The sequence below is a fragment of the Monomorium pharaonis genome, chromosome 1, assembly GCF_013373865.1.
Source record: "Monomorium pharaonis isolate MP-MQ-018 chromosome 1, ASM1337386v2, whole genome shotgun sequence".
Classification (NCBI taxonomy): Eukaryota; Metazoa; Arthropoda; class Insecta; order Hymenoptera; family Formicidae; genus Monomorium; species Monomorium pharaonis.
The window spans coordinates 33,551,604-33,567,065 of NC_050467.1; the positions used below are offsets into that span (position 1 = coordinate 33,551,604).

The following is a 15,462-nucleotide window of genomic DNA, read 5'->3' on the forward strand; positions in this document are numbered from 1 at the left end:
AATTCCGTTTCGTTTAAATCAGTATTGTTCTTTGAATGCGTATCTGTTGGACTTTCTTCTGCAGATATTCTGCAGACTGTTGAGATCAATTTTGTTTTATTCAAATCTGTATTATTAAATATTTTTGTAAGACTTTCGTCATCAGACATTTTTACTGGACTTAATTCTTTTGCATTCAAATTTTTGTCTTTAACAGATTGTAACCGTTGAATCCTGTATGTCTATTGGCTGCGGATAGCCGCGGGATTCAGGGTCCGGCGGCGGACTCGAATAAATGAGAAGACGGTGTGTTCGGTAATACTATGGATTTATTCTGTAATAAGCCTATGTTCTAATATATACATTTCCCTACGCTAATATGTACAGTATGGTCTTCGTAGTGCGAGGTGTGTGTGATACGCTGGCGACTGTGTCGCGGTGTGTCTACGCACGCTGAGTTTCGGTGCCCTGATTGGCTACGGCGGCGGTGCGTGTGATCGGTGTCGGCTTAATGCCTCGGTAGGCTGCGGCGGCGCGCGCGCCGTTCGGTCGGCGCGGTGATTGGCGGCGGGTGCGGTATCGGCGGCAGCGGTGCGGTGTTGTGCGGCGACCCTAAGGCCTAACGCTAGCGGCGCAGTGAATCGGCGCGATCGTCGGCACGGTGCCCGGTGTCAGCTGTTCGGCGCATCAGCTGTTCGCTCGTCGGCGTTGTTGTCACCACGCGTAGTGACCGGTCGCGGAGTCGGTTCCTCCTCAGTGCGGAGTCCCCGGGTCGGGACGACGGCGACCGCTCAGTGCGCGGCCGAGAGCTCGGGTACGGAGCGTGGCGGTGTGCGGCCCCTCAATACGCGGCCAGGAAGGCACTCACTGCGTGCCCGGGTAGGATCGCTAGGTTAGGTGACGGCGCTCAATATGCGCTCGAGGATGCCTGGCTCAGTACACCAGGAGGAACGGTCTGCTCACTTCGCAGGCCGGGGAAGCTCTGTCTTCCCTCGCGAGTGGAGGGCTTATATACCCTCCATTCGGTGGTGAGGGAAAGAGAGAAGAGCGGAGGGAGCGAGCGAGGTAGGGGTAACGGCCTTACCTCCGTTCAAGCGGTAGTGGAGGAACGGCTCGTTACAAGATGATTTTATTTTGTTCTTTTTTGATTTTTTTGTTGGTTCTGTCGATTCTGTCTTATTTAAATCTACTTTTTCATTAGATGAACCACATGCTATTTTCAGTCTACCATCAAGGTAATCAATGTGTTGAAATATAAATTTATCTATTCGCATGGGTAACTTATTTTTAAAAACTCTGGTCTTTAATTCTGCAAATTCAGCTTCAACAAAGGCTGATGTGGCAATTGGTAAACCATATTTAAAGTACGATCTCATTACTCCTGTCCATAATGGTAAATAACATATAAGATCTTTTATCTTTTTGGCAACTTCAACGTTGTAAAATGCATTTACAACAGTTCCATTTTTGCAAGCATGGGCAGTTTCTTCTGCTCTAACAAATATATCTTCTGCCCAAGTATTCCAACAACCTTCTGTACTAATTTCATTTTCTACGTTTTCATAATTTTTATCTTGTTCCGGATCTTTAACCGTAACTCCTTTAATCATGTCATTAATTTGCATCAGATATATTTCAGATGGTAGCAACAGTGGCGGGTCGATCACATCATCGCCTAGATCCTCACTTAATGCTACGACCAATATATGTTTTAGAAATTCAGAAATGTCTTGAAAATTATCCATTTGATTTAATTTAGCCAAACATCGTAAATAAAATTGACGTATTTTTGTCGCTTTACCTTTTAGGCAATCCCATCTAGCAATCATGGCTATAAAATGACTAACATCTAGTCTCAAATAACATGATGGGATATCCGTATATTTATTCTTAATAATTTTATAACATATTTGCAAATAATGATTTAAATCATTACAATTTGCAAATACACGTGCAACAGCGATCAAAATAGCTTTTCCAAAATCTGTCACAACAGTTCGAAATTTCGGTGCACTATTTCTTACAATTTCCAAAAGGAAGTAGCTTATTACTGCTGCATCTTGCTTTGCGGATACCATTTGGAAAGTTGGAAAGTTGCCGTATTTAGATACGCAAACACATTCGTATAAAAATAAATGTGAGGATTTTTCACCGTTAGGAAGACGTAATTTTTTTCCTATACTTCCTGTAGCATCTATTGCTAAAAAGCTATTATTATCCTTATAAGCTGTTTTATACACGAGTTGTTGCTCCTGAGTCCAGTACATACAATAAAACGGATCCATTCCTATATTATGTATAATTCCAGTCAGTCTAATATACTTTGCAGTATATAAATTTTCTATAGGATTTGTATTTTTCAGTTGTAATCGTTTATCGATTTCTTCTTGTTTCGCTTTGCGCAAAACTGTTGTATCATATAAAATTGGTGGAATATCATCATTAAATTCCATTATTCTGTTGGCTTCCTCATTGCGCCATACGTTAGCATTTTTATTTCCATCCACCAACTCGCTTGCAATTTTTTCTCGTAATGCACCTCTCAATTGTCTTTTCTTAGTGTGCTTGACATCTGAAGAAAAACCGGTAAGCGTGCATTCAAAGATAACATCGTTTCCTTTTTTAGGCTTACTATATAAAAAGCCTGTAAGTCTTGCATCACATTCTTTGCAACTGCCTTTAAAATTTACGTAGCATTTAGCATTGCTACTTTCAAATACTTTCGCACGCTTAAATGTTAGTGCACATGATATTCTAGTTTGCTGCCATATGTTGTCAGCAAATATGTGGGTCCATTTTCCTGTTTGTAATGACGTATATTCACGTTTGTTTTGTCGTTTGCATCTGTATTGCATTTTAGTGGGCTTTATTTGCGTCCACTTTTCTTCTGAAACTATTAGCTTGAACTTTATTACTTCTTTATCTGCTTCTTCACGAGTAGAACCATCATTCAAGTTAGTTACATTATAAGAGCTATCGTTATTTGATTCATTGGGTGCCTCTGATTCTTCAACAGAATATGCTCTTAATACGGCTTGGCGTATATGATTCCTATCTTCTTTCATTATTGTATGGACATGTTTTGCAGTCATATAGGACCCACTATTTACCATTGCTTCAGCTACAGCGCGATAAACAGGATGACATGATCGAAAGATCTGACCATTGTCATCTATAGTTTTATATCCCTCGCTGGTTAAAATGTTGATCAGTCTTTCTTTGTCGTACATGTTAAATTTTTAATTTATTTTATAATTGATTAATATTCTTATAACTTTTTCTTTTACAATATTCGGAATAATATTATGGGATATATATATACATATATATATATATATATATAATTGGAATATATATATATATTGCTGTAAAAAAAACCTAAACAAATCTAGAAATTTAAACAAGAAAAAACGACAACTTATAATACCATAATGTCAACTGGATTACAGATTAGAGATTATAACAATTGGACCGTTATATCTAGACCTTGGACTACAAAATTTAATAAATTTATTAAATTTTATAAAACCAAGGTCTAAATATAACGGTCCAATTTTCTTAATTTCTAATATATATATATATGTGTGTGTGTGTGTGTGTGTGTGTGTGTGCGCGCGCGCGCGTGTGTGCGTGCGTGCGTGCGTGCGTGCGTGCGTGCGTGCGTGCGTGCGTGCGTGTGTGTGTGTGTGTGTGTGTGTGTGTGTGTGTGTGTGTGTGTGTGTGTGTGTGTGTGTGTGTGTGTGTGTGTATTACAGATCTATTATTTTAAGGTCAAAATCTTACATATTCCGATTACTTTGGAGACAAGCGATTACTTTCAGGATTATCCTCATTATTTTATATACATTACATTATATACAAATGGATTATTTTCGGGGCTGTTCCCAAAGTAATCATATACAGATAAAGATTACTTTGGGAACTTATATCTAACAAGGAAATTATATGAGATATTAAACTTTTAAGATGTTAAACTTTCATAAAAAGATTAAACACCAAAAGTAAGAAATTAAGTTATATTGACTATCTATACACGTTTTTTCTTTACTTTTTATTATAAATATTTTTTAGTATATATAAAAATTATAAAATAAATAATAATACAAGTTATAATAATATCGACCAATGGAAGGTCTTTTGAGGATGTTTTAACGATTCCGCGGAGTTACGGAATTTGTGTATCATTAAATCTATATTGATCGTATCGTAGATTGTAAACCATAAAAAATTAACCAATTATGATTTAAAAGAATAATCGATGTCAAAAAAAAAAATCAAATATGATTAAATATAACATCATAATTTCAATATTATAGATATAATTATATTACCTATATTATATTATATTATTATATTATATGTATAAATTTATATAATTTTGTTTACAACGTAAACATTTTATTTTAATTAATAAGAAAGCAGTTATTTTTTAATGTAAACAATAATCGTTTTTCTATAATAATATTTTCACAAAACCTGTATCTTCGAAAGAATTAATTTTATAAAATTAATCGACGTTAATAAAACACGTAAAGTAAGTTCTGTATCAATGCAGATAAAGTAAAAACTTGAGGAATAAACGTAACAAAGATTGAATCAATTACGAGCAAATTCCGCAATATTCCGTTTAGATTATTTTTTTCTAAATAAATAGACACATATTTATCTAATAGGTAAGTTATCCAAAAAGTTGAGACAATTGGTCCTAATCACGCGCCCGGTATCGCTGTTATAGCATGTTAGTAAATTTAAGTTAAGTATATGTTTTGCACGTGCATTTAACTTATTGAATAAATATTCACCCCCCCCCCCCACACACTCAGATTTATTAAATATAAATATTATTTTTAACAAAAATGGAAAACCTATTTTACTTCTTAACAAAGAGAAATAAAAATTATTGTGTGAGGACAAGAAAAAAAAACAAGTAAGATTGATATTAGCTAAACATGGTACTTTACTTTAAATGCAATAATTCTTATATAATTTTTATAATGTTTCTGAAAGTTAGAAAATACATATATTATATCATATTTCCACTTTTTTAGAACATTGAATTATACTTGAAAATATTGCAAGAAACTTAAATATGAGAGTACCTTACGTAAATATAAGAAAGCTTAACAAGGAAACGGGTAAAAAAAAAGAATGTATATATGTACATATATATATTCAAAATATGATTTAAAAAATAATAATTTGTTATAATAGATGCAGATTATTGTGTACAATTGATTATATACGATTATTTATCATTTATATTTATTTTTATGCATAAAAAAGGTCAACGACTTTAATACTGCAAATTAATAATTAATGTAGGAAACAAAACAAACTTCTAAATACTTAATTAAACTGTTTTTATTGACACAAATAATTATTATTAAAAATATTTTTAGTTTTTTTGAAAGTTATGTCAAATGAATGTTATCCAATATTTTTAATTATTATGTAATTCTGATTGTTTAGATAAAACGCATTTTAAAAAGAAGCAGTGTTTAATGATAATAGAAGAAAAAGTATTAAGCAAAAATTTTAAGATAAAAAGTATTTTTTTTAATAGTTTTAATGTAAAAATCTTACATTACGTGAGGTATCATATCTTATGTATAGTATCATATTTTACGTAAGATATCATACGTTAAGTACCATATTTTCCGTTATATAAAAAATTACACAGAAATGAATAAAAAACAAAAAAACGTGTAAGAAAGAATTAATAAAATATATTAGAAATATAATGATTATTTGATTTATCAAATGTAGCTTGAATATTTTTCTTATGTTGATCCCTGTAATGAATTTGACACAAAAATCAATGACTAATGTTATAAATTACAGTTTAAAGATTTTTGGGAGTTTCTAAAAATTATAAATTTCATACTTTTATTTTGTATGTTAATTGCTAAATGCTTGTATAAAGCGAATTCTAATATTGTATTATTATATTTTATATTATTATATTTTTATTTTATTTCCAATATATACGTATATATGCGTGTGTATGTATGTATATTTTTTTCTTAAATTTTATTTATATTAAGTTCTTTTGTTATGATAAAAAATGTAAAATTATTATTAATAACTTATTAATAACACGTTACAATTCTTGAAGTTGTCAATTACAGTTTTAAAAAATAAGTTGAATACAACTGAAAAAAGAAGATGAAATTCAAATAATGATTAATAACTTTAAAAAGAACAGAGATAAAAGAGAAAATTTATAGTCATATGTAAATAAACAGAGTGAATTAGAATATGCAAGTTTATACATATATTTAATTTTTATAATTATATATTATTATTATTAATATATGATATGTATGTTTAAAAATATTTTTTTATATTTTACTTTTAATTTAATTCTATACAAAATCCATAATTAAAGAAGGTATAATATTGACATGTATATAACATATATACAGTATATACATATAGATATTAATCATTAATATAAAAAAAATTGCAACAAAATAAACAACTCAGGTAAAAAATTAAAGTTTTAAATTGTTACAAAATGAGTTTGCCAAACGCTCAGCGTTTACCAAAAAACGATTTTTTAGGTATATTTTAAGAAAATTGTTAAGAAATTTACTTATAAAAATTTTGAAATAGTAATTATGGTATTTATGTATAATTTGTACATATGTATATATATATATAATACATACTATTTTAATATTATTTGTACTCATCTTACAATTATTACAAAACTTAAATTTTATTATCTGAACATGTAAATTAAAATAAGCATTTATTTTACAAAATTATCAGTAAAACCAGAAAATATAGTATTGTATAATTAATAGTACACAAAGCAATTTTAATTTAAAAATAAATCTGATAAATCTGATTATTCAATCTTTGTTACATTCATTCCGTAAGTTTTTACTTTATCCGCATTGATTTATCCGCATCGATACCTACAGAATTTACTTTATGTATTTTATTAACGCCGATTAATTTTATGAAATCAATTCTTTCAAAGACAGATTTTTAAAAAATATTATTATAGAAAAACAAATATTGTTTACATTTAAAAATAACTGCTTTCTCATTAATTAAAGAAGTTCATAGAAAAAAATTAAATATAATGATAAATGGCTTAGGACGTAGTGAGACAACAGATTCACACGTTTTACTTTGTTCTAAATTATTTCTTTCTTTAATGACAATACAGAACCACGCAATTTTTTTCTTTATTTACAAGATCCAGAAAAGGCTCTATAGATTTCGAGGTACTGAATTCAAATGTTGCTCGTTTTACTCCTACATGTCAGGTTTTTTTGTAAATTTCGAAAATATGTAATTTATACATTAACTTATTAATACCATGGCTAGACCAACCTACTAATACCATGACTAGACCAACAGGAGGATTGAAAAAATAACTATTGGAAGCTTTATTTTAGATCAAAAAAACATTTAGGGGTAAAACATTTTTTTTACATTTGTTTGTAACAAAATTTGTTTAAACAAATTACAAAAATCGACTTTTCGAGAAAAACTAAACGCCATTCAATTGTACGGGAAAAGTTACATAGAAATCATGTGTTACATTGCCAAAAATGTTTTTTTATTTTGCTGTAGTAATGTTATAAACAATTTATCTGTGTCTGTATTCATTACTATCCATGGCTAGACCAGCAGGGGATCAAAAATGTAACTATTGGAAACTTTACTTTAGGTCAAAAGAACATTTTAAGCATGAAAAAATTTTTTGAATTTGTTTAAACAACAATTCGTTTAAACAAATTACAAAAATCGACTTTTTCAGAAAAATGAAGAATGCCATTTAATTGTATGGGAAAAATTATATAGAAATCAATAATTACTTTTCAGATTCCCTTCCCCGCTAGTTTAGCCATCGACAGTAACGGGTACAGAGAAATTGTTTATAATATTAATATAGCAAAATAAAAACATTTTTGGCAATATAATACATGTAATTTTTCCTATACAATTGGGTGATGCTTTTTTTTCAAAAAGTCGATTTTCGTAATTTGTAAACAAATTTTGTTATAAACAAATTCCCAAAATTTTTTTCACGCCTAAAATGTTCTCTTGACCTAAAATAAAGCTTCCAATAATCACCCTTCCAATCCCTCCGCTAGTCAAGCCAAATAGCCGATCACTAATGGGCCAATGCCCATCAATCACACACTTTCGAAATTGACAAAAATAATCAGACATAGGAGCAAACCGAGCAACAAACTCGAACTCAGCATCTCAAAATTTACACAGAGTACCCTTCACAGGCTCTTGCAAATGAAGAAAAAACCCTGCGGTCCTGTGTAATAAGCAAAATTATTTGTTTAATCTATCACAAATAATAGAATTAGTGCACTGAAAAAAAAGTAATATATTCAATAAGATATGTTATGGCGGACTGCCAATTACAGATATACACAATACAGTGATATATGCTATTACAGTATCAACATTATACTTGCATTAATAGCAAATATTATTGTATTGAGTATTTTATGTAATTGGCAACCCACAATCACATATGTTATTAACTATATTACATTTTTTTCTGTGTGTAAATAAAGTCAGAACTTTCCAGCTTCATAAACACTCAACTGACTCAACAAATTCTAAAGATGGAAAGTGAGGTTAATGTAAGTGTATGTTACATTAACCTCATTGTGTATACTAAAAAATTATAAACATATAATAAACTAATATTTTCTTGAATACCTTGATAATAAAACTTCTTGATGAAGACTTCCTAGCTCTTAAATGAAGAAAAAAACCCTGTGGTCCTGTGTAATAAGCAAAATTATTTGTTTAATTTATCACAAACAATAGAATTAGTGTAAATAAAGCCAGAACTTCCCAGCTAAACACTCAACAAATTCTAAAGATGGAAAATGAGGTTAATGTAAGTGTATGTTACATTAACCTCAATGTGTACATTAAAAAATGATAAACATATAATAAATTAATATTTTCTTGAATACCTTGATAATAAGACTTCTTGCTGAAGACTTCCTAAAAACTTTATCTTCTAACTAAAGTCACTCGGAAATCAAAAACAAATTAAATCACTATTTCTCTCGTGCATAGGACGAAAAAATGGCTACGTCCAGCTGAGAAAACTAGTATTTCTAGATGGGAGAGCCCAGACGATCTTCTAGTTCTAAACCAAAATGACGTCATAAACTAGAGACTTAAAGGCCGGTATGCATAATCAAATCTTAAGGTGCAATTTCATGCGAGCAAAGCAAAGCTGGCTTTTATCCTTTCTCCATCGATTTTCGTTAAAATGGCTGTTTTAGCGCATTTCAGCGAAGGCACGCTTAAAGTTTAACACGATCGAAGCAACTGTAGCTGCCATTGGCTTAGTTTACATCGTCAAAACCTTAGTACGCGTATTAAGTTTGGTGCGCACCAAAGCCTTAGTACGGGCGCGTTTACATCGAATGTATTAAGCATGTACTGTGAAAAATATAATACAAATTTAATTCATGTTGATGTCTCCTACTAAGACATTTTCACACCGGTTTTTAGATTTTAGCACTGAGGTTATGCTCAATTGCTAAATTCTCTCTAAAATGCGTTTTATGCGTTTACATCGACATTTGTATCACTTGGTACGCGTATCAGTTTAGTACGATACTCCTACTTGATACGCTCGTACCAAATTGATCCGGCAGCGTTTACATCGTGCGTACTAAATATTTAGTACGAATTTGATACGAATATGGTACCTGATACGCGTATTAAATGCACGATGTAAACTAAGCCATTGTACGTCTGTAGTATTGGACGTACGCGATGTACTGACTATAATACTAATTATAATCCATTTTTATACGCGGTTAATTACAGAGTTGCAAAATAATTCAATTATTAATTAATAATTAAATAATTAAATTAAAAATTTTTAATTAAATTTAGTTTAATTGAAAATTAAATTTCAATTTTCAATTAAATGTTGTAATTGAAAATTAAATTTTTTTTAAATTGAGAATAACAATTTTCAGTTACAACAAAATTTAATTGAGTATTAAAATTTAATTCTTAATGAAACCTTATTTAATTAAGAATTAAAATTTAATTTTCAATTACAACAAAATTTAATTAAGCATTAAAATTTGATTGACAATAACATTTTAATTCTTAATTAATTTGTATTTAATTTAGAATTAAAACTTAATTATGAATTAGAATAAAATTTAATTAAAAATTTTTAATTTTTATTTAAAATAAATTTAATTTTTAATTGAAATAAATTTAACTTATCATTAAAATGTAATTTTTAAATAAATAAATTTAGTCAATAATTAAATTCTAATTCTCAATAAAATTATATCTCTCAGGGAATGAAATTTTAATTTTCATGTAATTAAATTAGGTTAAGAATTAGATTATAATTCTTTTTTCGTGTAGTCAATGATAATGTCGAAATGAGACACGACAGGCAGAGTTACAAATAATTAATTAAATATTTTAATTAATTACATTGAAGAATTAAAAATCAATTTTAAATTAAATCTTATTTAATTAAAAATTAAAATGTAATTTACAATTAAAACACAATTTAATTGAGAATTAAATTTTTAATTACAACAAAATTTAATTGAGCACTAAATTTAATTTTTAATTAATTAAAATTTAATTGAGAACTAAATTTTAATTCTCAATTAAATTTTATTTAATTAAAAATGAAATTTAATGCTCAATTAAATTTTGTTGTAATTGAAAATTAAATTTTAATTTTTAATTAAAAAAATTTAATTTTCAATTACAACAAAATTTAATTTTCAATTACAACAAAATTTAATTGAGAATTAAAATTTAATTCTCAATTAAATTTTACTTAATTAAGAATTGGAATTTAATTTTCAATTAAACTAAATTTAATTAAAAATTTTTAATTTATTTATTCAATTATTAATCAATAATTACATTATTTTGCAACTGCCTGTAATTAACCGCGTATAAAAATAAATTATAATCAGTATTATAGTCAGTACATCGCGTACGTCAAATACTACAGACGTACAGTGGCAGCTACAGTTGCTTCGCTGTAAAGTTCGATCGTGTTGAACTTTGAGCGTGCCTTCGCTGAAATGCGCTGAAACAGCCATTTTAACGAAAATCGATGGAGAAGAGGTAAAAGCCAGCTTTGCTTCGCTTGCATGAAATTGTATCTTTATATTTAAGATCATCTTAAGTACTGCCTTAAGATGTCATCAACCAATCACAGAGCCCTACTAACATCTTAAGACATTACTTGAGACGATCTTAAAATAAGATTCGACTACGGCTGCGTTTCGATATTCACTGTCAGTACTGAAATTCTACAGTGTATGTGACGTAAACTATAGATTTTCAGTACTGGCAGTGAATATCGAAACGCAGCCTATGGCTGGTATTCATAGTCGAATCTTATTTCAAGATCGTCTCAAGCAATATCTTAAGATGCTAATACAGCTCTGTGATTGGCTGATGGCATCTTAAGATAGTACTTAAGATGATCTTAAATATAAGATCCGACTATGAATACTGACCTATGAATAACGGCCAAAAAACGCACTGTTTATACGTTGCGTTTGTCCGGACTCTTCTAGGGACACTAGAGAAAAAATGTCCATAGATGTGTACGTATAGCTAAGGCAGAACCTCCTATGCGATCCTACTGCGCATGCGGCAGCAGACAGGTCGAGAACGGGTGGCACTAGAATGCCCACGTCTATCAATTGGATAATTAAAAATACAATGTTCTAATTGGTGTATATAAGAGACTATAGCAGCAATCACCTGTGAATGGCTGTGGTCAATCCAGCCATTCTGTGGCTCACGCCCTCTCGAGCGCTATCTTCTTTCTTTTCATTGGCGAGACATATTTTTGGATGGCTTGTCTATTCTATATATTTTTTATCTATGTCTGTAACATTACTTGGTCAAGTTGGACATCCTGCTAAAGCGAAGTTGAACTCAGTTGAACTTGAAGCGAATCAAAGGTAGTTTCAAGCGAAGTGAAGCTGGTAATAAAAATGAGCAAAGAAATGCATGCAGAGAAAGAACGCAGAGAAAGATCAAAAAGCAGAGATGGACGTAAAAAGACAGAGGAGAGAGACAAAGGGAAGGAAGAGAGACTGAGGAGAGAAAACGAGGAGAGAGACAAAGAAAAGGAAGAGAGACGGAGGAGAGAGAAAGAGGAGGAGATCAGAAAAACGAGAAGAGAAAGGTTTGTATAATTATACTTAATTTTTAAGTTACAATATAAATTTAGGAATGTGTAAGATGAATCGCGCTAATTCGAGCTTTACATTTTTGTATCGCACTTGCAAAGATTAGGTTATGTGAGAGAGACGTAAAGAAATCTTATCGAACACATAGATCAAATAAGATAAATTGTTTACGAAGTAGGGGAGAGTATCCGCTACAAAGAAAAGAACAAATTAGTAGGTACGAAGTAAGAATATGGAAACGATAGATAGTGGTCACGATAAATGTTGACGGAACAATGAGGATGTCAATGATGAGGTTTGCTGAATAGAATAACTTGTAACATTTTGTCGCCATATTGAATTTATATGTACACGTGTACTCGACTGTGTCATGTCGCCGTCGGTGCCGTCGTGATATTCTGTTAAGTTAGGTTAGGTGTAATTTAGTATCAAGTAATTTGAAAAACTATGAGTGATTTTGATAATTTTAAAATAAGTATAGTTTAATTATAGTATAATTTGTAATTGTACGATGTTATAAAATTTTAAAGCAAATTATAAAATTTGTTTTATACTTATACATACATATTTAAGATAATTTTTAACAAAATTTTATATAAACTTGTTCATCTTTACATTAATTTTAGTTAACATTTTTCTTTTTATAATCTAAAATCATTTGCATGTTAAATAAATTAATATTAATATTTAATTATGAGCACAATATCTGTTATTAATTAAAATAAATATATAGGTATATAAATATTATATAAAATAAATATATAAATTAATTATATATATATATATATATATTATATATATCTATACATTATGTACTATAATTAAACTTTATTATACTTTAAAATTAGCAAAATCACTTATACTTTTTCAGATTACTTAATATTAAATTACACAACCTAACCTCTAACCTAATCTAACCTAACCTAACAGAACATTACACCGACGACATCGACAAAGTCAGTACACACACACACACACACACACACACACACACACACACACACACACACACACACACACACACACACACACACACACACACACACACACACACACACACACACACACACACTTACACACGTACACACACATATAAATTTAATATGGCAACAAAATGTTGCAAGTTATTGCATTCAGCAAACATCCTCTTTGACAGAATATTTTTTATAACCAATTTTCTTCTTTCTAGACGCCACCTAGTTGAGTGTCCTTATTCTCACTTCATGTTAGTAGGGTAATTTTTCTCTTTAATCTAATATATTAATGAGAAGGAGAGGCGGAAGAAAGAGAAAAGTGCCCTACTAACTCGTTCCCTCTTCCCTTTGTAGAATACTCCTACCTAAGAATTTTATAAGCAGTCTTTCTTAATATATCTATGAATGCAACTCGGACTGTTAAAGTTAACATGTTAGGAGGAAGCTTAATATGGTTTAGTATAGACATGTGAATTTAGTACAGATTAAGTTACATATAAAGGCAATAATAAATTTGCATCATTTTTTTATTGGTCTACATTTACAATATAAAAAGTATAAAAATGTTTTAGAAATGTTCTGTTGGAAAGAAAAACAAACGAGCAAAATTTTAATATGAGAGAGATGAGGGAAGTAATAGAAGACGAAGGAGGGAGGAGGCACAGAAGATCAGAAAAAGAGAACGAAAAACAAAACGACAAAAATACCAGAAAGGACAAAGAGGACGAGGAAGAAATAATGGAAATTGATATCGAAAGTGATGAAGAAAATGAACAAAATAAAAAAAGAAAGAGAGGAGGAAAAATTTTAAAATACAGAAATAAGAGGTACATATAAATGTAAAGTTCTATATAAGAGTAAACCATAAAATTATTTCAATTTTGTTAATTTATTGTTTTTTATGCAGATATTATTCGTCAAAAAACCACCTATGGAACAGAGGAAATTGGAGAGGTAGAGGGAGAGGCGGAAAAGAAAGAAACTTTGAATGGCGGGGAAGCTGGGGAGGAAACTGGGGAGGAAGAGGGATGAGCGGAAGAGGAAGAGGGATGAGTGGAAGAGGAAGAGGAAGAGGCGGCAGAGGAGGTGGTTGGAGAAACGGACCATTTATGGTCCAATCAAATATTTACATGTAAAATATTAAAAACAATTTTTATTACAAGTTCGATGCAATAGCAAATTTTTTTTTTAATAATATTTTGTTTTATTTTGTTTTTTTATTTTATTTTTTTAAATCTTATTATAAGATTTTATTTAGTTTTTCAATATTTTATGTTTCATTTTATTATTTTATTTTATTTTTTTATATAATTTTAAGGTTTAGTTAGCGTTTAATTTTTTTAATAGATAAATTGTAAGTTTTGTTTGCAATATAAATACTATATAGATATTCTACATACGTATACAGTGTTTATTTTATCCATTACCACTATAACCTCTTCCCCCACAATAGACTCACAATTCATTCATTTACTGAAAAAGTTTCTTTTTAAATTTTTGTAAATATTTTCAATTAGACATATTTAATGTACGGGTAAGAATTATTTTTCCTATTTTTAAAAATCTAATGATTTTAAAAGTGTCTTGTTAAATCTTTTTTCTTTGACTCTGAAAAAATTAATTAAGGATATTAATTTAAAGTGCAGGATAATGCAAAACACGTTACAAAGATAATTGTGTTTTATTTCTGCTTGTGTTAATGCTCTTAACAAGTGATTACACATTATTACGTAAAAGTGTTCCATTATTTTTATGCAATGTAAAATATAGTTGTTTCAAGAATGTTGCTGATTTTATATAATAATAATATTATTATTTTGTCTATATTGTATAATATTGATCAATTATGTTTTTAACAAATACTTTATAAGTGCAAGACAATGAAATACACGTTTCAAGGATAATTGTGTCTTAATATACATATAATATTTTCCAATGAATCATGTACTTTCATTATACTGACTACAATTTAAAATGTTTTAAGTAAATGTGATACTTGTAAGTTTATCATAGATTTGCAGATATAGAAAGAAATCAATTATTTAAAACAAGTAATATTTACTTGGAAGTAGTAATTATTTTTCTAGTAGATTAAGACGTACAGATGATCCTTGGGTATATCCATATAAATATATTACCCATATTGCAGCCCATAACCACTTCATCGGCAGGCCAGCTGGGTAGTATTATAGTGTATACTTTGTTGTATTTGTTTCGGACAAGATGCTTTTTACCTATTTCAATACATTGCAAAAACATAAACTGTTCATCACATTCTATAATTTTTGAAAAACTATGTTATA

At 29.7% G+C, this 15,462-nt stretch overlaps 1 protein-coding gene across 4 annotated transcripts; it reads left to right on the plus strand.

Moving 5' to 3' along the window:
* Window positions 1–623: 623 nt before the first annotated feature.
* Window positions 624–14,371, plus strand: LOC105841076 (DEAD-box ATP-dependent RNA helicase 42). 4 transcript variants are annotated; one of them, XM_036292291.1, is made up of 5 exons: window positions 624–1,044; window positions 9,052–9,165; window positions 11,562–12,181; window positions 13,732–13,986; window positions 14,067–14,371. In XM_036292291.1, the coding sequence occupies exons 3-5, from the start codon at window positions 11,988–11,990 to the stop codon at window positions 14,293–14,295; spliced, it is 678 nt and encodes a 225-aa protein (XP_036148184.1). In that variant the 5' UTR covers window positions 624–1,044; window positions 9,052–9,165; window positions 11,562–11,987; the 3' UTR covers window positions 14,296–14,371. The 4 variants fall into 4 exon arrangements, with proteins under 4 accessions (XP_036148184.1, XP_036148190.1, XP_036148197.1 ...); XM_036292297.1 differs by lacking the exon at window positions 9,052–9,165 and having other exon boundaries at window positions 626–1,044; window positions 11,588–12,181; XM_036292304.1 differs by lacking the exon at window positions 9,052–9,165 and having other exon boundaries at window positions 626–1,044; window positions 11,602–12,181.
* Window positions 14,372–15,462: the final 1,091 nt, after the last annotated feature.

Excerpts from the sequence above, each read along its gene's own strand:
- LOC105841076 (XM_036292291.1), top strand. The coding sequence starts at position 11,988 with ATGAGCAAAGAAATGCATGCAGAGAAAGAACGCAGAGAAAGATCAAAA. Across the intron at positions 12,182-13,731 it reads AGAAAAACGAGAAGAGAAAG|AAATGTTCTGTTGGAAAGAA; the intron begins GTTTGTATAATT and ends AAAATGTTTTAG. Across the intron at positions 13,987-14,066 it reads TTAAAATACAGAAATAAGAG|ATATTATTCGTCAAAAAACC; the intron begins GTACATATAAAT and ends TTTTTTATGCAG.